General features: G+C 40.1%; 5 protein-coding genes across 6 annotated transcripts in view; 2 read left to right on the top strand and 3 right to left on the bottom strand.

Moving 5' to 3' along the window:
• Positions 1–763: 763 nt before the first annotated feature.
• On the bottom strand, positions 764–7,720 carry nop2 (NOP2 nucleolar protein homolog (yeast)). The gene is made up of 16 exons (XM_005455431.3): positions 7,567–7,720; positions 6,574–6,701; positions 6,436–6,478; positions 6,292–6,356; positions 4,901–5,265; positions 4,418–4,634; positions 4,111–4,310; positions 3,859–3,948; positions 2,821–2,908; positions 2,568–2,708; positions 2,341–2,480; positions 2,159–2,248; positions 1,934–2,056; positions 1,744–1,841; positions 1,529–1,665; positions 764–1,435 (listed from the first exon to the last, which is right to left on the bottom strand). Exons 2-16 carry the CDS (start codon positions 6,677–6,679, stop codon positions 1,011–1,013), a joined length of 2,328 nt encoding a protein of 775 aa, XP_005455488.1. The 5' UTR covers positions 6,680–6,701; positions 7,567–7,720; the 3' UTR covers positions 764–1,010.
• Positions 7,721–7,866: 146 nt separating this feature from the next.
• Positions 7,867–10,159, top strand: emg1 (EMG1 N1-specific pseudouridine methyltransferase). Its single transcript, XM_003450569.5, has 5 exons — positions 7,867–8,065; positions 8,212–8,313; positions 9,306–9,447; positions 9,609–9,814; positions 9,916–10,159. Exons 1-5 carry the CDS (start codon positions 7,916–7,918, stop codon positions 10,027–10,029), a joined length of 714 nt encoding a protein of 237 aa, XP_003450617.1. The 5' UTR covers positions 7,867–7,915; the 3' UTR covers positions 10,030–10,159.
• A 312-nt stretch (positions 10,160–10,471) lies between these two features.
• LOC100704627 (histone H1) lies at positions 10,472–13,491 on the bottom strand. Its single transcript, XM_003450634.4, has 3 exons — positions 13,102–13,491; positions 12,291–12,583; positions 10,472–12,092 (listed from the first exon to the last, which is right to left on the bottom strand). The coding sequence occupies exons 1-3, from the start codon at positions 13,337–13,339 to the stop codon at positions 11,574–11,576; spliced, it is 1,050 nt and encodes a 349-aa protein (XP_003450682.1). The 5' UTR covers positions 13,340–13,491; the 3' UTR covers positions 10,472–11,573.
• A 669-nt stretch (positions 13,492–14,160) lies between these two features.
• On the bottom strand, positions 14,161–22,109 carry kel (Kell metallo-endopeptidase (Kell blood group)). Of its 2 annotated transcripts, none has more exons than XM_005455430.3 (18): positions 21,971–22,109; positions 20,766–20,937; positions 20,402–20,677; positions 20,161–20,282; positions 19,501–19,659; positions 19,325–19,396; positions 19,035–19,223; positions 18,389–18,549; positions 18,184–18,301; positions 17,999–18,094; positions 17,818–17,916; positions 17,660–17,737; positions 16,341–16,447; positions 16,179–16,268; positions 16,024–16,091; positions 15,772–15,932; positions 15,594–15,683; positions 14,161–15,504 (listed from the first exon to the last, which is right to left on the bottom strand). In XM_005455430.3, the coding sequence occupies exons 1-18, from the start codon at positions 21,989–21,991 to the stop codon at positions 15,358–15,360; spliced, it is 2,226 nt and encodes a 741-aa protein (XP_005455487.1). In that variant the 5' UTR covers positions 21,992–22,109; the 3' UTR covers positions 14,161–15,357. The 2 variants fall into 2 exon arrangements, with proteins under 2 accessions (XP_005455487.1, XP_005455486.1); XM_005455429.3 differs by having other exon boundaries at positions 20,766–21,006; positions 21,971–22,108.
• Positions 22,110–22,144: 35 nt separating this feature from the next.
• fam131bb (family with sequence similarity 131 member Bb) overlaps positions 22,145–22,763 on the top strand; it is a 54,326-nt gene continuing 53,707 nt past the window's right edge. Inside the window, exon 1 of the mRNA XM_025911736.1 lies at positions 22,145–22,283. The gene's annotated coding sequence lies outside the window, so the exon portion shown is untranslated. The remainder of the gene's footprint in view (positions 22,284–22,763) is intronic.

The raw sequence follows: 22,763 nt of genomic DNA, 5'->3' as shown, positions 1-22,763 counted from the left end.
TGTAATATTCAAATTATCATATGGGTAATAAACACTAACAGGTATGCAAGAGCGTCCGAGATCATTTAAAATGATAGGATAACTTCACTCCTTTTAGAAATCGTCAGAATCCCCATTTTAAATGTATTTTTAGCAAGGTTATTATAGTTAATCTCAACTAAAGAATAAAACTATAAACGTTTTTAGGTAACTGAATGACAATAAATAAATGAAACGACCTTGTGAATTACAAAACATATACAAGAAATTTCTTTATATTTTCTGAAAATGTGAAATAGGTGCAGCAATTTATTGGAACACATGTAAACATCAGTGGTGATGATTTGGATTTGTAAGTCTAAAAGACCCGTTTCCACTGATTTTCACTCCAGTTCTTGTCTAACCTGCCATACCTCGATTTAGACAACAGAACGGTGACTGTCAAGAACTGCTGAGATTTCTGATGACCCTTCAAGAAACATTAGATGAATTCAGAAGGACCTCTCAGGTCCTGTGTCAAGTCTTTGCTGGATTTGTTAGTTCTTTAAGAAAATTACTTTTAAACACTGTTCATCTGCTGTAGATTGTCTTTTTTATACCCACCACTCCTCCATTTCTCCAATTTCCTCAAATTCTTTTTAAGGACACACTGCACATTGCGCTGAAATAAACAAGTTTTCAGCTAAAAGCTCTTTGGGAATAATTTGACATGTTTGGACACAACACTGGTTCATCCTTTGAGTTACGTGCCTTTTTTGTGTGTGAATGATTCATAGGTCAGTAGTAAGTGTTCTTAAAAGATTTATTTCTCACAGAATTATGGAAAGCATTGAATCTGTATACAGAAATAAAAAAGAAAGCTCCAGCTTTAGTAGGAGCATTGTTTGTGAGTCCAATCATCAGCACGCAGCCATGTTACAATCACGTTTGACACATACTGGCTGCACAAACAGAACAGCTTCATCAGACAGAGGTGGATCCACGTGTGTAACAAAGCTTTAAAAAAATCCAAACATGCATTTAACACACTGTCACTCTGCGTTTTGTTTTTGCAACATGTGCTTCAACTTGTTGAATTTATTCTTTCCCATTCTGTTCTTGGCCTTCATGGGTGTTTTCCTCTTTTTGGCCTGCTTTTTCTCAAACCTGGTTCCTTCCTTTGTGTCAGCTTTTGATGCTTTACCATCATCTGTTGTCTTCCTGGCTTCTGTGCCCTTCACAGTTTCTCCATCCATCTTGGCGACTTTTGCCTTTTTTGATCCAGTATGCAACTCCTTTTTGCCTTGTGAGTTGATGTTTGCCTTTTTTGTGACTACAGTTCCATTGGCTTTGTTTTCTTGCTTCAGGCTGCCTGCCTTGTTGAGGACAGTCTTCTTTGTCTTGTCGCTCTTGGACCTTTTCTCTTCAGGAGCTTCTGTGGCCGCTGTCGTCTCAGGAGCCTCTGCCTTCTCATCTTCTACAACAGCAACAGAGACAGATGTTTAGTTAGTGATAAACAGGGAAAATATCATAATCAACGTGGGCATGAAGCTATGACAAAAGCTCTTACCATTCCCTGGTGGTGCAGTTGGAATTATGTTGGAGAACTTCTTCAGCTTGGCCACAAAGAATCCGTCCATGTTGTGGGAGTGAGGGTAAAATCGTCGCGTGAGTCGCAGAGTCGGATGAAATCTGAACTTTTTGAAACTAAAAGAAGGAAAATATTCATGTTTTATTCAGTTTCTTACTTGCTCCTAAAATACTTTCACTGGTTATCCAACTTACTTGGTAAAGCCTTCCTTGCCAAAGTCGAGTCCTGTGGGAACTAATTTGACGTTTCTTTTCTTTAAAGCGTAGTCCACCACCCATTCATTCTCTTCCACCTAGTTGAAAATAATACAATCACTTACCAAGCTCATCTGATATTTACTATGTTTGTACATAAATGTGGTAGAAATTCAGAGTTTCCACATACAGTTATTGAGCACGTGCAGTAGACCAGATATCCTCCCGATGGGGAATCCGCATTGACCGAGTCGATGGCAGACAGAATCAATTCTTTCTGCAAGTGAGCACAGCGATTGATATCCACCTCATCCTGTCAGTGAACAGAAGGGCAAAAAGAAACAAGTATTAGCACACTACTTAAAGCAAACAGACATGTGTATAAAGACAGAAAAAGTTTCTTTTTTGGTTTTACCTTGCTTGTCTTCACAGCTGGATCTTTAGCAATGACTCCTGTGCCTGAGCAAGGTGCATCAAGCAGCACCCTATCAAACCCACCCATTACCTTAAAGCAGAATTTCAACAGGTCAGAACATTAAAACTCTAATAAGGCTTAATCCCACAGATATTGCTTATCTACACATTTAGACAGGATACCTTCGGGAACTCTCTGCCGTCGTAGTTGCAGACCACAGTGTTGGTGACCCCCAGACGGTGGATGTTTCCCACCACACTCTTCAGTCTTTCAGCATTGGCATCATTAGCCACTATTACCCCTGTGTTTCTCATCAGCTGAGCTAAGGGTGAGAACAACTGCATAAGGACTCCACGATTTTTAAGGGTGAAATAACAACATAATTTGCAATAAAGGCAACACATCTTACCAATATAGGTAGTCTTTCCTCCTGGAGCTGAGCTCATGTCCAACACCAACTCTCCCTCCTGTGGAGACAGCGCCATGACTGGCAGAAAGCTGGAGGCTCCTTGGAGCATATAATGACCGGCCAGATACTCCGGAGTTGCACCTAGTTAACATGTAAAGAATCGGAGTTAGAGCTGTAGTCATACTCAGATATTCCCCAGTGAGCATCCTTATTTGCTTAAGTTGGTCACTGACATGACTGTATTGAAACCTACCTACAGGTACTGAGGAGTCATAGATAACCAAACCCACTTTAGACCATTTCCCCAGTGGATCAAGGTTCACTCCTCTGTTGATTAAAGCCTAAACAAGGAAAAGCACAAACCAGTGAATTCAATATGTAAAGACTTGAGTTTCCTCCTGACATGCAAGTAGTTTTTCCTGTTAGCTCCCAGTTATGTGTCTAGAGACCAGTCAGATTGGTTGGCGAGTGGTTGCTGGCAGTTGCTGCGTGAAATCGGCTGCAAAGTTGAATAAGCTGTGGCACCAAAAAAAAAAAAAAATCTTGTGTTTACTTTGCTCACTAGCAGATTGCCCATAATTTGTATGGAACGTGCTGACTTGCCAAGCGCTAGTGAATGTATGAAAAGTGCAACGCAAACCAGGAACAGGGAGCGTTTGCCCTCAAAGAGAAAAGCTGCACATTTTAAAATGGGCTAGATGGAGCTGTAAGGCACAGCTTTTAATCTGAGGGTGAATGTCTCCAGTTTGCGTCACACTTTTTCCAAGTTTTATAACCACTTGGCAAGTGTTTGAGAAGTTGGCCCCTCCCACAATAAGGGTGACCACAGCCCTCAATAGGAGGCTTATGACGCCGCGCCCTCTGTGCAAAAGATTTTAGCAACCAACATCCAGCAAGTATCAGCCAGGCAGGGGATGCACATTTCTCCCTGATCACATTGGCAGATGTCACTGACTGCTTTTTAGGCTTGTGAGACTTTGCATCTTAACTCCATAATCAACAGTAAATCCATTAATACATATAATATACATGTAATATTCTATAGATTTTACTTTTATTCCCATCCAAATATACTGCACCTTTCTTCTGAAAATGCTAACCTAAGTACAGAATTCTTCGGCCTGGTTGCCAAGTTTTTGTTCAACAAAAACAATTCTATATCACAACAGATACACTCTTTAAAGCAATAAACTACAAAATAGCTAACAGGCATGACATACATTATGCATTTTAACTTGTTAAAATACTCTAATGCAAATTTAGTCCATGTCTCTTAAGATCAGGCACCTACCTGTGCAAGGTCCCGCCTCCTTGTTTTCAGTGTATTGGTTCGAATAGTGACAGGTCTATGAATTTCATTGGCCTCGAGGAAATCAACCAGCTGTAAGGCAGAATGAAAATATAATGTTTGAAGTCAAAAAGATATTCTCAGCTAGACCTTGCATGTTTAAATCAATGCATCTGTGAATTCTTTTAAATCAAATGACAAAACAAACAAACAAACAAACACACGGGGAAAAAAAATGCACGGAAGAAAACACACCTCTGAAAGAGGGAATAGGTCCATAAATTTTTCAATGAGGAACTCGTTGTAGCTGTAATAGGTGCAGAGATCTTTTTTCAGAAGTGAGATGTAGTCTGCTCGGTCTTTCCCCTCTTCTCTTTTTGTTGAGAAATTGCACAGGAGGTCAATGTTGTCCTTTATCCGCTGATAGATTGCCTTCAGGTCTAGAGGCAGAAGTCCTAAAAAATGTGGACCAAAAAAATAAGTTTTGATTGTTTGTAGAAAATCAAAGAATTTTTTTTGCATATTTGCTGCTTTAAAAGATAAAAACTTCACAGAAACTCACCCTCCTCTGGTTTAGGAAGCCTGAATTTATCTTCTTCGTCAATGTTTGTTTTTAGTTCATCTTCCTCATCCATGTCAGCATCAGATTTCTGTTCCTCCTCCTCCTCCTCCTCGTCATCATCCTCATCCTCTTCATCATCGTCATCTTCATCACTATCAGGAGCCTTGGACTTTTTCTGCTTTTTTTCTTTCTTGGCTGCGCGTTCAATGGGAAGAAGCTGGAGGTAGAACAAAAACCAAAACAGCACTAAGTTAACCAGCCTCTGTTACAATGTTCTCTTAAAAAAACTAACTGTAATAAGGCCTAATGCCACTGAAAGCAGAATACTCTCCCGATTTTGTAGCTCATAAGTGAAAATTTTCTAATAAAATAAGGCTTCAATCTTCACATTTCCAGGCTGGAAGAATATTTCGTTTCAGCTTCTGAATAACACTAAAGAAAAAAAAATTTAAAAGGGTAAAAAAGGTAAGAAAGAGCACATACATCCTCTCCATCACTGTCATCTTCTGCTGCTTCATCGCTGTCATCCTGAACACCATAGTCGTCAACCATGTCATCGTCATCATCGTCGTCTTCATCATCATCATCGCCTTCATCATCATCATCATCGCCTTCAACATCATCATCATCATCGTCGTCGTCATCATCGGCCTCCTCTTTTTTCACTCCTTTTACACCCTTCTTCTGCTGGTCTTTTCCTCCCTTCTTTTCTATTACCTTTTCTTCCTCTTCCTCCTCATCATCATCTTCTTCCCAGTGTTCATCACTGTCATCCTCACTTTCTTGTTCATCAATCTTGCGCTTCCTCTTTGACGGTTTCAACCATTTGCTGTTCTCATCTGTGAACCCTTTAGGGAGAAAGAAAAAAAGAAAAAACAGTAAATATATGTGTATTTATTCATTTGTTTCCTTGACATTTAAGGGTCTTAAATGTCATGAGCTGAAATCATGGCACATACAAGATGCATTAATAATCAATATCCATCCCTCCCTCCCTCCATTCCCTTTCAGTTATCCTATTCAGGATTGGGAGTGGACTGACGAGTGGACCAAGCTGTTAGCAAGCCAGCCGAGAGATGCAAGCTCAAAAGCCTGTGGACAGCCCCAGGACCTCTTCCCAGTGGAATGGGCTTGAAACAACTCACTTAGGAGGTGCCAAAGAGTCTTCCTGGTGAGATGCCCTAACCACTTCAACTAGATTTTTTCCATGTGCAGGAATAATGGCTCCACTCAAAGCCACTCCTGAATGCACAACCTCCTCACCCGAACTTTAAGGATGAGTCCAGACAGCCTTCAAAAGGAGTTCATTTCTGCTGGTTATATCAGCAATCTTATTCTTTCAGTCACTACCCAAAGCTCACACCACAGTAAACCAGTACAGCAGCTGCATAACTGCTAACGCACCAATCCTTCTACCCGTCTCCTGCTCCTGTCTCCCCTCACTCATGAACAAAATTCTGAGATACTTAATGAACCAGTTTCAGTAACTGGGGATTAGACCAACAAGGCCACCTCCTGACCTACATAGCACAGAACCACTAGAACCCCTCCTTCAGGTTGTGAGACCCAAGAGGACGAACAGCAGATGCTGCCAACGAGCCGCAGAAACCCCAATCTGGATGAAGTAAAATGTTTCAATCCTTGTTTTTCCATAGAAATCTTTTGAATCACATTTAGTCTGGCTGTTCACCATGGATCAATATGCCTTGCCGATATTCCCATAACTGCCCTCGATAATCAATAATAAACAACTGCTTACATAGCTGTAATGATACTGGAGAAGGATGGTCCATCAAAACAACAATCTCATGCTTGCATCTAGGCAAATATTTAAATAATGTGTTGACCAGACTGAGCAAAAGTTAATTGTTTACCTTTCTTAGGCTTTTCCTCAGCAACATCTTTGGGCTTTTTCAAACTCTGGATTCTCTTTGCAGCTCTGAAACATTTTAACATGAATTAGGAGCTTGTAAACACATTTGTTTTATGTCATGTTACATCCTCAGTCCACCTCTTACCTTTTTCTGGCTCTACTTGAGAGACGTTTTGATCCAGTGTCCTCTGCAAAGATTAAAAACAAAAAATAACACAATGTTTACAGAGTGTTTTACTAAACCTCCAAAACAGAAACTTTTGACTTGGAAAGGGATAGTTACCGTCAGTTATAAACTTGGCCAACTCCGTCTCTGCTCCCTGCTGCTTCCGGGCTTTTTTACCCGGACCTTTCTTCAACTTCTTGGAGGGATCCAACTTCCGACCCATGATTTCCTTCTACACAGACAGCCTGAAAAACAAAACACAGCAAGAGTGTTTTAAAACCCTAAGACAAAACTAAAAATACAGTATATGTGAAAGAGAGGAGCGTGGCTGCGGTATTACATATTAACAGTATTATGGGTTTTCTACATACAGTAAACACAATCAATTGGTGTTACCTTATTTGACTCTTATGTTTGAATAAACGATGCCCCAATTACTTCACTTTTCCTTGACTAAAACATCTTTTTTGAGGGGTCCCCAATTATCATTTATGCCTGATAAAATCCTATTTATATAACTTCAATTCAGTTTTAACCACTCAATTTTCCTACAAGCAGAACACAGCACTTAGATCTTATCACTCCTTTCAGTAAAACTCCTAATTACAAACTGAGTTGAGCTGAACACCTAAACTTAAGCCACTCAGCTGCTCTGCTTTTGACAGGAATAAGACATTTCACTGAAGAAAAAAAGTAAAACTTTTTGGATGGAGATCTGCGGGAAAGAAAACCGCCCAACATCATTACAATAAATTCAGCTCCAACACAACCTATGCTCTTTATGATTATAAGCAGTGTTCAAATTATGTAGTGATACAGAGAGGGTCTCTTTACTGTTGAAACAGTAATAAATATTTGTTTGCTTATAACAAATGATTAATAGTTTATTACTAATTCTCCCAGTTCATCCCCTGGGGATTAAACGGTTTAAATATTAATGTATGATCAGACTGTTACCAAACAGCCTCGTTAAAAACTTGTGACCAGTTTCACAGCCATTACCTGACCGCACAGTTTTAAAAAGTACACCCTTACAACTCAAAGCTTATCGCCACTGAACCGCTCTTTAGCTGCAACGCGAATCGCAGCATCGATTCTTCAAATACTCACCAATAAACTGGATACTTTAAGGTCCGCAGACACTAATTATAATGTGATTGTGGAGCGATGCACGACGAAGATTTCTACACGTGAAATTTCCTTCAACACGTTGTAGCGTGACATCCGGCGCACAATAGTGACGAAAGGGTGGCGCGAGCAGAACGAGGGCGCTGAGGAAACACGTTTTATTTTATTAACATAAAACTGTCTGATTTTACCACATAATTACACATTCAAAATCTAGCTAGCTTCATAAAACCCCCCACAAATGACATTTTTTTATGTGCAATACACTCACTTGTGAACGCGCACCTTTGCAGTGACGTAAACTTCCTGCGACAGTCCACAGGGAGGCATCATGGCGGCGGCTAATGGGAAGAAGCGTGGTCTTGAACATTTGGACGAATATGAGCCTAAACCAGCCAAGCATCTCCGCAGTCTGCACGACCGCATGGCGGAGAGGAGGCTGGTGGTTATTCTGGAGGGTGCGTCGTTAGAGACGGTGAAGGTAAGGCGCTAAGGAGCTGTCTTTGCGCGTTGTTTTGATGCAACCCCTACCTGTTTTTAGTGGAAGTGACATCAACGACGATGCTTAATAATAATTTAATTTAAGTCGAGTTAATACATGCTTTTGGCTTGTTTATCATATTCCAGGTCGGGAAAACATTTGAGCTGTTAAATTGCGACCAACACAAAAATATGATCATCAAAAGTGGAAGAGATCCCGGAAAAATAAGACCAGATATCACACATCAGGTAAACACTCATTCCTCAATAATAATGTACAGCCTTATTCTTCACTTGTGTTTGTCAGTCTGTCACAGTTAATCAGAGTGGAGTTTCATTGCATTTAAGTTAATTATATTATTGATTTTATGATTAGAAGTCCATTTCAGGTGTCAGGAGAATCAACTCACAATTCAGAAATATCACAATAGGTTGCTGGGATTAACAAAAGTATCATGATACTGATAATAAAGAAGATGCAAGGAATAGAGGGAGTGAAGGTGGATGAGTTGAAAAACCTTGGGTCAACCAAAGCAATAGGTAGCAGCACACCACAGAGGTGAGGAAGAGTGTGCAGACACAGTGGGGTGGGTGGAGATGAGCGTGATGGGTTATTTGTGACAGAAGGATAGCAATGAGAATAAAAGGGAAGGTTTACAAATTTGTACCGGAGAACAGATAGTGGATACATTAGACAAAGGATGTTGAATATGTGATGCAGAGAGTTTCATTAGCTGACTTTTGACACCACCGCATCAGTAATATTTTACTAATCTGAATATTGCACATATATAACAGTATAGTATGAATAAAAAGTACTAAGTAGTGTAAGAATAATATTAAGTAGTGTAAGAAGTACTTTAGGAACAAAACAACCAAAATGTGTGTAATTACAAAACTAACAAAAATAAAAGTAGGACAACAGACATGAGCGGCTTTTGTGCGCATTTTATTGAGACCGGGATATGTACATAATTGTGAGTCAGTTGCCTTTTGTTTGTATTGTAATACCTACTCTGAACTTCTTATATCTTGGCCTGACAAACACTTCATAAGGAAACTGAAAAATGAAACAAAATACTTTGCAGGCAATCTGAAACTAAATTGTAAAATTAAATTGAAATAAAAATGAATGAATTATTTATCCTTTATGTCTGTGTTTATTTATATAAAGCTCTTTGTGGCATGTTTGTGATGAAGGGCTGTATAAATGGTTTTAACTTTGAACTGTGTATTTCCAGTGTTTGCTCATGCTGATGGACAGTCCGTTGAACAGGGCGGGGCTGTTGCAGGTTTACATCCACACAGAGAAAAACGCTTTAATCGAGATCAACCCGCAGACCCGCATCCCAAGAACATTCACACGCTTCTGTGGCCTTATGGGTAAACTATAACTGTTCTTTTTTTCTGCATGGATAATACACATACTGATCATGCTGTAGGCATTGTACTTAAGAGTCTTATTCCCATGTGTTCTGGCTTTAAGTGAGCCTTCACTCCATTGCTGTTCTCCTAATTCTTCTTTCTTCTCTTTACTTTCTTAGTTCAGCTGCTGCACAAACTCAGTGTCAGGGCTGCTGATGGTCCTCAGAAGCTCCTGAGGATGATTAAAAATCCAGTGTCTAATCACCTACCTCCTGGCTGCCCTCGTATCAGCACCTCCTTCTCTTCGGGAGAGGCCGTGTGCCCACGGACTTTGGTACCAGAGGGACCAGCCGCAGTGGTGATTGGAGCATTCGCACATGGAGCGGTGAGAAATATATTGAGGCATTCTCTTTTACAGACTCTTTTAGTCTGTTACAGTTATGTCAAATAGTTCTTGTGTGTTACTGATGTCTCTGTCCTTATTAGGTTAACGTGGACTACACAGAGAAGACAGTGTCCATCAGTAACTACCCCCTATCTGCAGCACTGACCTGTGCCAAGATATCCTCTGCCTTTGAGGAGGTGTGGGGCGTTCTGTGATGGATAAAGTGCTGATGCTGACTGGAAAGAGACAGTTGACTACATGGACCTTATTTCAGTGGACTAGAAACACTGGACTGAATGTCCAATGATGCCCAATGTTCAATCCTGTTATACGTAATCGATGGCATGATGTGTGGAAGATACATTGTTTCCTTTTCCATGCAGAAGCATGGCAGTTATTTTTATACCGGTATCAATTGCACAGTTTTGATTATGGATTGTTGTAGTTACATTAAAATGTGTGACTAAATAATGAGTGCTCTTGATTTGTACAAAGTTAAAGAGTTCACACATAGACAACCATAAACTAAAAGATGGACATCGCTACTGTGATGTCATCCACTCATAAAGTCCTGCTTTGAAGCACCAAGATGATGTAATGAGAGAGAGAGAGACAGAATTGACTGTGAAACCACGATATGATGATCACAGTTTGACAAACGGACATAACATTTTATTCAACATGACCCAAGTCTCATGACTCAGCCCATAAACTCATCAAGATAGTATTCAGAGGTCAAGTCCAAGAGCTGTTTTGCAATTGTCTTCTAGTGAGGTTTTTCAAGTGACATCATGTGCACAATGCTTTGAGAGTCCATATTGGGTGTCATATAATCACTTGGTTGCTAGGGAAATGTGTATTCTCCAACTGGCTGACAGTGGTTTCTGGAGGTTGCTGGCTCTCCCAGGATAAAATCAGTTGCAGAGAAGGTGCTGCACTAAAAGCACTTTGGTTTGGTTACTAGCAGATTGCCACGGTTGCCTGCAGTTTTTATCTGCCAGCACTTGCCAACTACTAGTCTAGCGGTAGTAAAACTTGAAAAAATGCAACACGAAATGGCGAATGTTTGCCTTCAAAATAAAGTTCAGCCTCAGTGCTGCAGCCAACGTATTTCAAAGGGTGAAAGTTTTACTTTGAAGTTAATAAGTTCATCACTTCCATTCAAACTGCAAAAATGTGCTGCTGATCAAAGCATTCACAAGGAGGTTTATGCTGGAAATATACCTTTTTCCCTAACAACAGGTGATTGCCAGGGAGATCACTGACAGCCTTTAGGCTTGTGTGTCTGGGACTTCAGCAATCAATTCCCCAGAGACTGCCCATCAACCTCCAACAACCACTCATAATAGGTTAGGGAATACTCATTTTTCCCTCACAACTGGTGGTTGCCAGGTAGATACAGGCTGTCTCTAGGCTCGTGTGACTGAAGCCTTATTCACTTGATCCTACATTATCACCCATTTAAAATGGCAATCACATGGTTAATGATCACATGTCTGTCTGACCTCAATACACAATCTTTTTGCAACCACAGGTATCGCCCCCCAAGGAGCATTTAAAAGAAAGGCAAGTTTCCACCGAAGCTTCAGTTTTCAGAACTAGTGTCTAAAAAACTGTGTCGATCTTTTATGCGATCTATGGTCTGTACAGTGAAGTGAAGAAAAAATGATATAGGAACACAAAGACAACATAGAACTAAGTGTATTTCAGGATGCTAAAAACGGGTTCTGTTTATTACTGTTTACCATGAAGACTCAGCCTAGTGGTAGTAGTAAGTGCTTTTCCTCGATCTCAACTTTGATTTTGGAAGCCTCCGTCTTGCTTGCTTTTTATGCCGATTTTGGACTCGGTTTGGTCGGCGTCTCCGAGTCTTTTGAGCCTTCCTCGGTGCCTTTCGAACTCGTGCGCCCCTGTTCGTTGCAGGTCTGCGTTTCTTGCCAGCAGGTTTTGGTGATTTTCTTCCTTTGGTTGTCTTCCTTCTTTGTTTGTGTGATTTGGCTGCTGCTTTGCGAGTTTTGCGTGCTAGTTTGTGCGATGTGACCGCCATTCTGCGACGCTTGCGTTTTCGATTGGGTGATCTAACTTTTCGAGGTGTTGCCCTTGTTTGGTGTGATTTGCTCTTTGGTTTGGTTTGGTTTGGCTTTAACACTCGTCTCTTTTGGTTCTCTGCTCCTTTGGGGGATTTGCTTGTTGCTGTTTTCGGAGTCAGCTTCAGCTCTGCTTTTGGTTTTGGAGTCTTCACTGGGATCGTCCTCACTTGAATTGTGTCTGTCAGCTTCTATTTTTTGGGGGGGGTAAAAGTTAAAAGTTAATGTGACAAGAAATTTTTTTGAGAATCTCACTGTAATACTGCAACATACAGGTAAGAAAATCCCTGTTTAGCCACAATGCCAATAAGCTACATGCATAACTTACACACAGCAGTGCTACATTTAGTTGAACTAATACCAGTTACCAAAGATTAAAGGTGTGTTACCTTATGGTTGAGTCTGAATGATGCATTTCTTGTAGTTCGTACAAGTGTCTCGTTGTTAACCAGCCTCTTGGTCTCTATGTTCACTCGCCTGTTGTTCTTGGCTACATCATAGCCTCCAGCTGCCAGCATCTGTTTAAGTTCTGCCATGGAGATGCCGCCTCTGTGTTTGCACTGGGAAACCACACTGAGGATGAGCTGGGAGATGTGAGGCGAGGTTGGCTTTGCGGAATTTGTCTTGGGTGCATTTCCAGCCTCTGTTTGAATCTGATGCTTGAAAAGCCGAACGGGAGTCTCTGAAAAATCAATTAAGAAAAGAACATTCAAATCACAGATCAGTGTAAACTAGTTATAGTATAGTACAAATGTCTCCATCCATTCTCACTGTTGTATTTTGTTATGAACCAGCTCCATATTCAGCATCCTTTGTCCAATATATCCACTATCCTTCCTCTGCACATGTCCAGACCTTCTCAGCCTTGCCTCTATAACTTTGTCTCCAAACTGAGCTGACCCCTTTCTTAACATCTTCACCAACAGTTCCATCTCCAGCCAGCTTACTGTCTTTGTGTTATGCTAAGATGCATAGCCCCCCACCCAGCCACCCATTTTGAACCAGGATAGACCCTGTAAATAAATTCTGTGTCATAGTATTATTTTGTTATTTTTTTTAATCTAAAACAGATTTTAAAAATAATTAAAATCAAAGACACATACACTCTTAAAATCTTAATTTGGATTAATTTAGCTAGCTACAGCAGTTAGACAAAGTTGGCTGATTAGCTTAGCTTTAGCTGAACCGTCAGGGACTCACTGGGAAGAGAAGCGTTCGCCTTTCCTGTCGCCTCATCCTGGTTAGGGATAGCTCGTTTCAGTAGTCGGCCCAAACGTTTGGCTCCTGCTTTTCCGAGGCCTTTCCCAGCTGGAGTTTTAGAAGGTCTTTCTATCTGTTTTATCACCTTCAAATGTGTTTTTTCTCCCGATTTCTCGCTCGCACTATTTCCCAGTGCACTCAGCTGCGTGGGGTTTGTAGCAGTGGCTTTCCTTCGCATTTTTTTTTTGGTTTACACACTATTTCATATTTAAGGAAGAAATCTGAATGGAAACTCCTCTACTGAGTTTCACTGACACGTATTGGTCAGATTTTAAAATAGGAATGCAGATTTTGTGACATTTTGAAAACTAACAGTTCTTCAGTTGCTGGTCCAGAGCCTTAGCTGAGTCAGGAAGTTATTCAAAATAATTGATGGGTCCACTCAAGTGTCAAGAAGGAGAATATGACTGTTTTTTTGTTTGTGTTTTTTTTGACTACTTTATTTTGAGTGCATGCATTTGATGAAAATAGACATTACATGACATTTACCTATAGGCGATAAAGACAAATAAATGACAGCAATAGAAATATTGGTGCCTCAGCTTCCTCCCACAGTGCAAAGACATCCCTGTCAGTTTAACTAGTCATTCTAAATTGAGTGTAAATATATTAGCCCCATGATGGACTGGAAGCCTGTGAAGGGTATATGCTGCCTCTCATCTCATAAGAGTTGGGTTTGCCTCCAGCACCCCCACCATCCTAACGATCCTTGGATAAGCAGTTGGATGGAAAAGTACAATAAACACAAACACTGATTATCAGCAACATTGTTACTATGTTACTTTGAACCAGGTATTTTTAGTCACTGCATTTCAGGACTCAAAAACACGTGTTTGCTCACCTAAAAACTGAAGCCAAATGAATTTTAAACCCACTTCCAAGTGTAACATTCTGAAGCCAAAGTCTAACTTTTGTTCAACATATTTGTGTGTGTGTGTGTGTGTGTGTGTGTGTGAGCAACTTTGAGCATCAAGATCATGGGATAAATCATAGTTTCAAAAGTGAAATTGCACTACTTTAATGTCTGTAATGTAGAGCAGGGATGTCAAATGCTTTTATATAAGAAAAGAAAAGAAGTGAAATTTCAAAAGCACAGCTCACTTTTTCCACATAATAAAGAAATGCTGCTGTAGTAAAAGGATGTCTGTGAAGGTTCTCAGTCATCCAGGTCATCGTTAGTAGAATTAGTGGGGAGTCCCACCAATTGACCCTTAGAACTGAAGAAGCTTCTCGGATGAGAGGTGTAACGTCTTCAAGCAACTCAAAGAAGTCCAGACGCTTTTCTTTCCAAGCTCCTTAGAGTAGTAAAAGGATGATTCTTTGGGCTTAAATGGTAAGAAATAAAGGTGTAAAATACATGAATCTATAACTTAATCACTTTGGTGTAGTATGCATTGCCATGAGAGAGGAAAAGCTCTAAAATACAGTTAAAAATCCCAAATTTTCCAAAGCCATTGAATGGCCTGGATTAGAGTCTTTGTTGGGCTGATTCTGGCCCCCACGCCTTATGTTTGACACCCCTGAAGAGAAACAAGCATTGCTATCCTGATGTTTTATGTGTTTTCTGATAATAACTAGAGGAAATGTTGGGTAATCTTTCTCAGGTCATATTACCATGTGGGATAGATGGGTGCAGATGGCATATGAAGGGCTTCTACTAACTAAATTTTGATAGGTTCATCTTCTATCTGTGATTCCTTATGTATACAATTATGTACTTCAATTTGAAGAACTGTTTTATATTTTAAAGTCAGTGTACAGAAATCAGAAGATACTCAAGGGGTCAGGTGGGGATATTTTTCAGAATTCATTGATTTTTTATATGTTTATGTTATTTATATGAAGTTTGAGCAAAGATACATTTCCCCACTCATCGCGGATGATTTTATTTTAAAATAAGAGGCCCAAATCGACTTTTACTTTTACTTTTTCACTCAAGATGGTTAAAGTTAAATGAACAAAATCATCTTTAAGTAGGAGAACTTTGTTGTTTGATCCAGCGTCCCTTTTCTGGCAAGCTGGAAACAAGGTTTCAACAGTTTTTTAAAAATGAAAACAAACAAAACTAAACCGCTCACGCAATTATACAACACGCAGACACAACCTAACAATTACAACAAAAGCAAATACATAAGTGTGCTTTGGTTTGTAGCCTACTTATAGGTACACCTTTTATGTCAAATTAGAGAAGACTGGTCAGCATGCTTGTAATGAATTCTGCTTGGTTTGAATGGAGCACTGCGGGCTTGTAGGACACAGGTTATATTTGGCACAAATGACTGTGATCAAGAAGGCGGGTTCAAAAGGCATGGAGTCATGGTATGGATCAGCTTCACAGTTAACCTGCAAATAAATCACATTACAGGAAATTACACTCGAGTGTAGCTGGGAGGAAAGCAGAAAAAGAAAAGACAGTAATGAAAGTACATCACCTGAGAAAAGGATCTAAAGAACAAGCGAGTATATGAGATTCCTGAGAGAGACGTGTCATTAGGCTGTTGCATTAGATTCTGATGATAAGCCTAAGAAAAAAAGGCAGATAACACAAAGACATGTAAACTTGATCTCATCCTTAAAAACAGACACTAAAGCCTGAAGATGGATCCTCACCTGCAGCGCTACCTGCAGTGCAGTATACTGCACCCACACCTCCTGTTGCTGTGCTGCTGACAGCGGAAACTCTCCACCTCTGCCTGCCTTTTCTGACACTGTGAGGTAGTGAGTCCACACACACTCACCCACAGCATACACAGTCTTACTTTGAGAGGAAACTGCAGAGATAAATATACATAATATTACTAACAAAAGCAAAATGTATTTTTTGTGTAGTAAATGAAGAAGAGGAAAGTGAATCTCTCTTACTGTCAGGCAGAAGCAGGTGGAGGATATCTTTAGCAACAAGGAAACCAGCTGCACCATAATTCATGGCTCTGTTTACAGAAGAAGTCAGATGCTGGAATTATTTGAAAAATACAATGGAAGGCATTTAATAGTTATTGAGTGAGTGTGTGTGTTACCTAGGATAGGTTGGATGGAAAAGTGGAGGTACAAACATTCCCATGGGAAAGAGGAGACTTTTACCGAAGAGAAATGGTCTGACAGACAGTCTAAAAGAAAAGTGAAAAGATTAATGCACACTCCAGATTATTGGCAGCTATCAGCTTTAAGCTGACACTTACATATCAATATCCTCAGGCTGGGTGATCAGGAGTTCAATGCGTTTCTTCTGCCACAGGGATAGTAGCTGGACATAGTTGGAGAAGAAGTTTTGGTTGCTGACTGTCATCTGGAATTATAGATATTTGAAGGTGAGTTGTTGGGCTTTATTTCTACACTTTTTAATCCTTATTTTCCAAAACCAGTGATGTCAACATAGAATTTAAAAGTTGAGATTCATGGTAACAGTCTTACCATCAGTTTAAATGTCATTATTGCGGCGTTAACAGATTTTCTATATGATAAATAAACATTCAATTAAATTCAGTTTTATTTATATAGCACCAAATCACAACAACAGTTGCCTCAAGGCGCTTTATATTGTAAGGTAAATACTTTATAATAATACAAAGAAAACAAAGGAAATGCACCTCCACACTGAGGCCTCCATAAGGCTTAACCCCAAATTTAGCATTAAAAAGGCTGAGACTTGGGTTCAGAGAGGAATTCTTGTTCTTGGAGATCTATGTGACGGGGGACACAGTTTCAGCTGCCACAGAGACAGTTTTTGAAATATTTGCAGCTATTCTAAGTCTACATCTACTGCTCCAGATCTTTGGATCTCCCTCCACACCTGCTTTAACTATAGGCTATCTCACCTATATTAGGAAAGTCTTTGGGGGAAATCGTGAGGTCCCTAAATATTATTCAGTGCTTGCAAAACACATGGATACAGGGCTCACCGCCCTACAATGAGCCTGGGAAACTGACCTTAATATAGCGCTTACTGATCAGGAATGGACTATGAATTTACAGAATATTAAAAAGCTGTCCAGGGAACTTAGAACAAGACTAACCCAATTCAAACTACTACACCGAATTTAGTGGTCACAACACAGATTATATAGGGCGAACCTCATACAGACCCCCAAATGCTGGAAATATCCGACTGAGGTGGACACATGGACCCACATGATTTGGAGCTGTCCTAAATCACCAAATTTTTGGACAGAGATTCACAAATTTGTTTAATCCCTTTTTGCCAACACTATTAAATCTAGGGAATCCATCACCCTTCAAATATCACCACCTGTCACTCTGTGGTGTAAAAACTAATAAAACTAGGGAGGCTGGCTCGACTCTCATACAGGCTACTGAATTAAGTGGAGAGTTTTCACCTGAAGTGAGATCCGTACCTTTTCAAAACAAACAGAACAAATTAAAACTTAGATGGACATTGGGATCCTAAAGAGTTCTATCTGACAGCACTGAGTGAGATATAGTTTAAGTCCCACAAAGATAAATGCCATCAAGACATTAAACCAAGAGGTTTGTGATGTACCTCCGAAAAAAGCAGGTCAAGCTTGGCTTCACTAGAGGGCTCCTTTGTAGTCCATAGTTTTGGAATTGCAGAATCAACCTGCAGAATCGTTTAACAAATATCAAACTTCATTCATTTCTGGAGAAATTAAAAAAGACAACAAATTCTTCACTCGTTACCTTTTCCATGACAAGCTGACGAGATCTCTGATCTATCCACTCAAGCTCATGTAGTTTGGACTTGAAGGAGTTAAAAACACTTTGAATAATCTTCTCTGCCTATTGGAGAATTAAATAACAGATTATCAGACAGAACCTTTTCTCTCTATTGAATTCATTAGGTCTCAAGATGTCTCCCCACCTCCTTCTGTGCTGTCACTTCACTGAGAAGATGTGTGAGAACTGAGTCAAATCCTCTCTCAGTTTCCAGCACACAGTGTTTCCAGCGAGGAGCTTCCTGGTGGAAGGCCAAAATATAAAGATGTTACACTAACCAATCAATTCACAGGTCCAGTTTTTATTTCCTCTGTAGCATATTCGGCTAACCTCTTCAGTGTTACCCAAAGCCATAGAAAAGTTCTTTGCCGTTTCAAAAAATCTGGAGTCCATGGCAGGCATCAGGGTGTGCAGCAGATTGAGGACCATAAAAGTATGAAGGGGAGCGCTGAGTGGAAACAAATGACCCAGCAACAAAGATAAGCATAAAAAAGAGAAAGGATGTGCTTGTCATTTTTATGTCACTTTACAGTACCTGTTACTCATTTCGGGCTTGTTCAGCCATTTGATAATGGTGTTGGACATTTGCACGATGTAGGGTAAGTTATGCAGAAGGACATCGTCATCTGCGCTGAGGGGCAGGGGATGGAAAGCAGCCTGGAGGCAGCCCAGCCAATCAATAGCAGGGGCTTGTCTCTGTAGGGACATTTCCATATAAAAAATACTGTTATCACATGTATCCAGACAACAGGTACTCAAAGTGTTGTTTTTTTAAATTTAATTTATTTATCGTTTAATATTAGTTTAAGTGTGAGTGTGAGCATGAATGGTTCTCTAGCTCTATGTGCTCGCTAAGTGATGGACTGGTGACATCTGCAGGGTATTAAGGTATTTAGAACATACAAAAACTTGACTCAAGTTAATTTGGACCAAATCCCACTAAACACATGCACTAGAGCATCCTTACTGTACATTCCTATTTATTTATTTACATTTTTTTTTAAATATAGTTGTCATTGTTATTCTAGTTAATTTGTAGCTATATTTTACTAACTAACAGTACGTACAGCATAATGGTATCGTCTGTCCTTGATTTAGGTAAAACTTCTGTCTCTGCAGTATGCACAGACATTGCTTCTATCAGAATAGCAGCACAGCACAACGAAATATAGATCCTTTACCTGTAGCGCTTTGATGGTCATGCGCTGGTAGAGCTGTCCTTTAGACAGGCGAGACTCCAGGGGTGAAAATGCCACAGCAAGCTGAGAGGACAGAGAGACGAAAGAGCCCACATGGATCAAGCTGCTGCTCTTTGGGGCTCCCAGCAGGTCGAGGTATTTCTGACACGAGGCCAAGAAAGGACGTAGAGTCTAGATAAAAGAGACAGGACAAAAAGAAAGGCCTTAGTTGGATGGATAAATGTTCTTGTATTCATTTAAAGACATTTCCTGAATCAACAAGGATACTCAACCTCAGTTTTAGCTCTAGACTTCTCTGTCTGGCTGTTCCATTCAATCGGGATCAACAAATCAGGTTGATCAATCTGTTGGCAAAGAGGAGACTTGATTTAAAGCAAAAACACAAAGCTTACTTTGCTCTGGCAGCTCTCAGAGCAGCAAAACCTAAATCATCTTAATTCATACTAGCCTGTATGTATCTTTTGTTAATCCCACGTGCTGCTTCATAAGGGTCTTTGCCCACAAAGATGTTGAAGAATGGAAAGGTATTGTAGTCTCTCATTAGCAACCCCAAGGTGGTGTTGAAATCGGTCTGATTCCACTGCCCCGATACTGCCCAGCCTCCCAGCTACGTATGGAGAAGATACAGTGAAAAAGTATTAGTAGATAAAATTGGGGAAAAAATTTAGCCAAACAGTTTGCAGTCTCCTGAACCCAAAGGGCATGTCTTTAGACTGATTGATTCTTCTGGGCAGCAGATATTAAGTGTAAAACAAGCAATTTCTGTCATTTTAGAAGGTGGACTTTGCAAAATCTGGCAATTTTGGTCAAATTACAAATTGACTAATCATTTTAGATCTTGTAGAACTACAAAGGAGACAATTTGGCTAAACTGTTTGTTTTTCTTTTTGACCTCAACTAAGTTTATGACAGTTATTCATGTAGTTACAGCACCTCCTGTAGGCCAACAGGCATCATTTAAAAAACTGGTGTTGGTTTCTGTTTGTTTCTTAAAATTTAATGTGATACTTTCATAATGGTAATTAAGTTATATGAGCACATATGATAACCGATGTAAGCTTAAGTGTGATTTGAAGAGCTTGCAATGTTTGGAATATGAGTATCATACTTTCTGTATGAGTGTGAGGAAGGGGTCTGCGCCAGCAGTTTCTATAGATTGTGTATCCAAACAGGAATGGTAGAATCCTTTAGTCTTCTGCACTGCTGAACTATTCATCCCGTTGTCTGTTTCTGACGTATAGATCCAGAAAAAAAGAAAACCATTTAGATCATTTGGTAAGGTGGCTGTATGCAGAGTCACACACAAGAGAGGACATTTTAAAAAATTCCCACTGAATACAGACTCATACCTAAAATCTTCTTGAGATACTGCAGCAACACAGCTTTTCTGCTCAGTGTTTTATCCTCTGTTAGTCCTCCATCTTCCTGCTTTGACTGCACAGACTTTCTTTGGTTTTCTGCATGTAAAGTAAAACCATGACTTCTTTGTCCCCTTTCACTGTCCAGTAAAAGTCTGTCTGATCCACATGTGTACAGAAAGTAATCACAGGGCTGCGTGAAGGGATCAGCAGATGTGGAGAGATGGGCTGAAGCCCACTGACAGGCAGGAGAGAGACACGGTGTAACTGCAGGAAAGAGTGAGACAAAAGTCAGACAAAATGGCAGAATTCTGAATTCATTGTCTCGTATTGGTGTGTTTTTCTGAACTCCTACCAGTGTGGAAATGGTGAGACAGATAGTTGATTAGTCCCACCACGACAGCAAGTAAGAAACAGCCCACGAGGAAGAACAGCCGATATTTCATCCACACTGGCTTTACTCGGTGCTCGATGTTAGAGTATGACATATGCAGTCGCTGTCGGTCAGACTCGAGTTGTTGCAGGATCTGGTGGGGATAATGAGTGGGTAGTTGCAGTAGAGGTGAAGGCTGAACTCTCCCAGGTTCTGGATGCAGCTAAATAGACAGATGGATCTCTCAGGTGCTGTGTCAGGTCTTTACTGCCCCCCCTCTATTTCTTAAAGACAAGACTTTTAGATATCGTTTATTTTCTTTTGTAATCTGCTTGTCCAGTTTTAGCAAGTCTTTTTAGGATACCCTGGACACCATGCCAAGATATACCAAGTCTTTGCCTAATAGCCCTCTGGCAATCATCTTGTTAATAGAAAAATTACTGCTTTATCCCTGTGAATTCGTGTTATCTCTGACATTTGTTGTGGCTTTAACTATAGAAATGGGAACATATTATGTTTTTTTTCGGCAGGCTATTAAGGAAATGGGCTATTTGCTAGGTTGCCTCTTTTATGCTTGAGTGATTTCTCGGCCAATGTTAAGTGACTTAAATAAAAGAAAAAGAAGCATTCCTCTGAAAATGACAGGTACAAGGACTGGAATGAAAATAAGTAAAAAAAAAAAAAAAGAGCAGTCAATGTCCAAAGAAAGACCTTCAGAAAGCCCAGAGAACTATTGCTCAAGACCACTATAAATAATTAAAAGGAAGTCCGTTTCCAAGGACACGGATAAAGCAAGTAAGCAAGTTTTAAAATAACTTTAAAAATACTTGCTTACCCGTAGACACTCAGCAGCACAGGTGAAGTGGTTTTTATATTTCTGCGTTAAAAACTACTTTTAACAGTAACAATGCGTGATCGAGAGCTACACATGACATGAAATTCATTGAAATTGCATGTATATGTCAACTTAATGAGTTTCATGTAATTTTTTTAAGCAAAATCTTTTGCACAGAGCATTTTAAGTCCAATTTGCAAAGACTGCAGACTTCACCCTTTCAAAGTCACATTCTTTAAATATTATATTTCTTAGGCACAGTGACTCGGCCTTGTTTTCAGCAGTTACAACATACACATTAGCCTAAAACAGCTTGGTAACAACATAACCAACTTTGTTATTGAGATCTTACCTCAAGCTCTGTTTCACTCATCCTTGACTTGTGTTTTCCCAGCGTGTTACATCCTCTTTTACATGTCTACCGCCCCCCTGTTCCCCCCCCGTCAAATAGCTGTCATCTCAGCTATCTCTTTTCATCAGTCACTTCTCTCCTCATCTGAGACTGATAAAAACAACTCTGCAGGCTGCGTCTCACTCTCCTCATCAAGCAAATGCTGCGGTTCTTCTAAGCAGACAAGATGTTTTGGGATTTGTGAACTACAGTGACACCGTGAATAACTCCTGTCTGTAGTGGTAAAAGCTTCAGAACAAGGCAGGTAGGCAAGGTGAGTCCAGTACCTTGCTTTTGCTTATTCGTTGGTGCATCGGATTGGAACAGGGTGAGTACTTCTTCCTGGAAAGTACGCTTAAATGCATACGCACACAGGTCTGCTGTCGTCATTATCAGCACAACATATGGCTGTTTACAACTGATAGAGCAGTCAAAATCTAGCAGTGAACCACATTGAGGGTCTGAGAGAAAACATGCTTCACGGGTATCAGTTGGGTGCAGTGTACCCAGCGATGTGGGTGTATGCATTATATTAGCACATAACTGAAACTGAAAGACTGGGACATGGGTTTAACATTTCTTTATTTTTCGATACAGCCAAAAAGGATGGATAGGACTAGAATAATGTAAGACATTCACACATATCAAACGTATAAAAAGTTATATGAAAGGACAAGGCATCCACATGTAATACAATAGGATGTAACACAATGCAATGCCTGATGAATGCAGCAATGAAGGCATTATGGTAGAG

The sequence above is a fragment of the Oreochromis niloticus genome, linkage group LG11 (genome assembly GCF_001858045.2).
Source record: "Oreochromis niloticus isolate F11D_XX linkage group LG11, O_niloticus_UMD_NMBU, whole genome shotgun sequence".
Lineage (NCBI taxonomy): Eukaryota > Metazoa > Chordata > Actinopteri > Cichliformes > Cichlidae > Oreochromis > Oreochromis niloticus.
Note: the sequence above shows the minus strand (reverse complement) of the source record. Positions and strands in the feature narration are given on the sequence as shown.

Excerpts from the sequence above, each read along its gene's own strand:
- emg1 (XM_003450569.5), top strand. The coding sequence starts at position 7,916 with ATGGCGGCGGCTAATGGGAAGAAGCGTGGTCTTGAACATTTGGACGAA. Across the intron at positions 8,066-8,211 it reads CGTCGTTAGAGACGGTGAAG|GTCGGGAAAACATTTGAGCT; the intron begins GTAAGGCGCTAA and ends ATCATATTCCAG. Across the intron at positions 9,448-9,608 it reads ACGCTTCTGTGGCCTTATGG|TTCAGCTGCTGCACAAACTC; the intron begins GTAAACTATAAC and ends TTACTTTCTTAG.
- kel (XM_005455429.3), bottom strand. The coding sequence starts at position 21,991 with ATGAGTGAAACAGAGCTTGAG. Across the intron at positions 19,660-20,160 it reads TCCTCACACTCATACAGAAA|CTGGGAGGCTGGGCAGTATC; the intron begins GTATGATACTCA and ends CTCCATACGTAG. Across the intron at positions 17,917-17,998 it reads AAGTGACAGCACAGAAGGAG|GCAGAGAAGATTATTCAAAG; the intron begins GTGGGGAGACAT and ends ATTCTCCAATAG.
- LOC100704627 (XM_003450634.4), bottom strand. The coding sequence starts at position 13,339 with ATGCGAAGGAAAGCCACTGCTACAAACCCCACGCAGCTGAGTGCACTG. Across the intron at positions 12,584-13,101 it reads GGCGAACGCTTCTCTTCCCA|AGACTCCCGTTCGGCTTTTC; the intron begins GTGAGTCCCTGA and ends TTGATTTTTCAG. Across the intron at positions 12,093-12,290 it reads CATTCAGACTCAACCATAAG|AAGCTGACAGACACAATTCA; the intron begins GTAACACACCTT and ends CCCAAAAAATAG.
- nop2 (XM_005455431.3), bottom strand. The coding sequence starts at position 6,679 with ATGGGTCGGAAGTTGGATCCCTCCAAGAAGTTGAAGAAAGGTCCGGGT. Across the intron at positions 1,842-1,933 it reads ACTGCACGTGCTCAATAACT|GTGGAAGAGAATGAATGGGT; the intron begins GTATGTGGAAAC and ends ATTTTCAACTAG. Across the intron at positions 1,666-1,743 it reads GGCAAGGAAGGCTTTACCAA|TTTCAAAAAGTTCAGATTTC; the intron begins GTAAGTTGGATA and ends TCCTTCTTTTAG.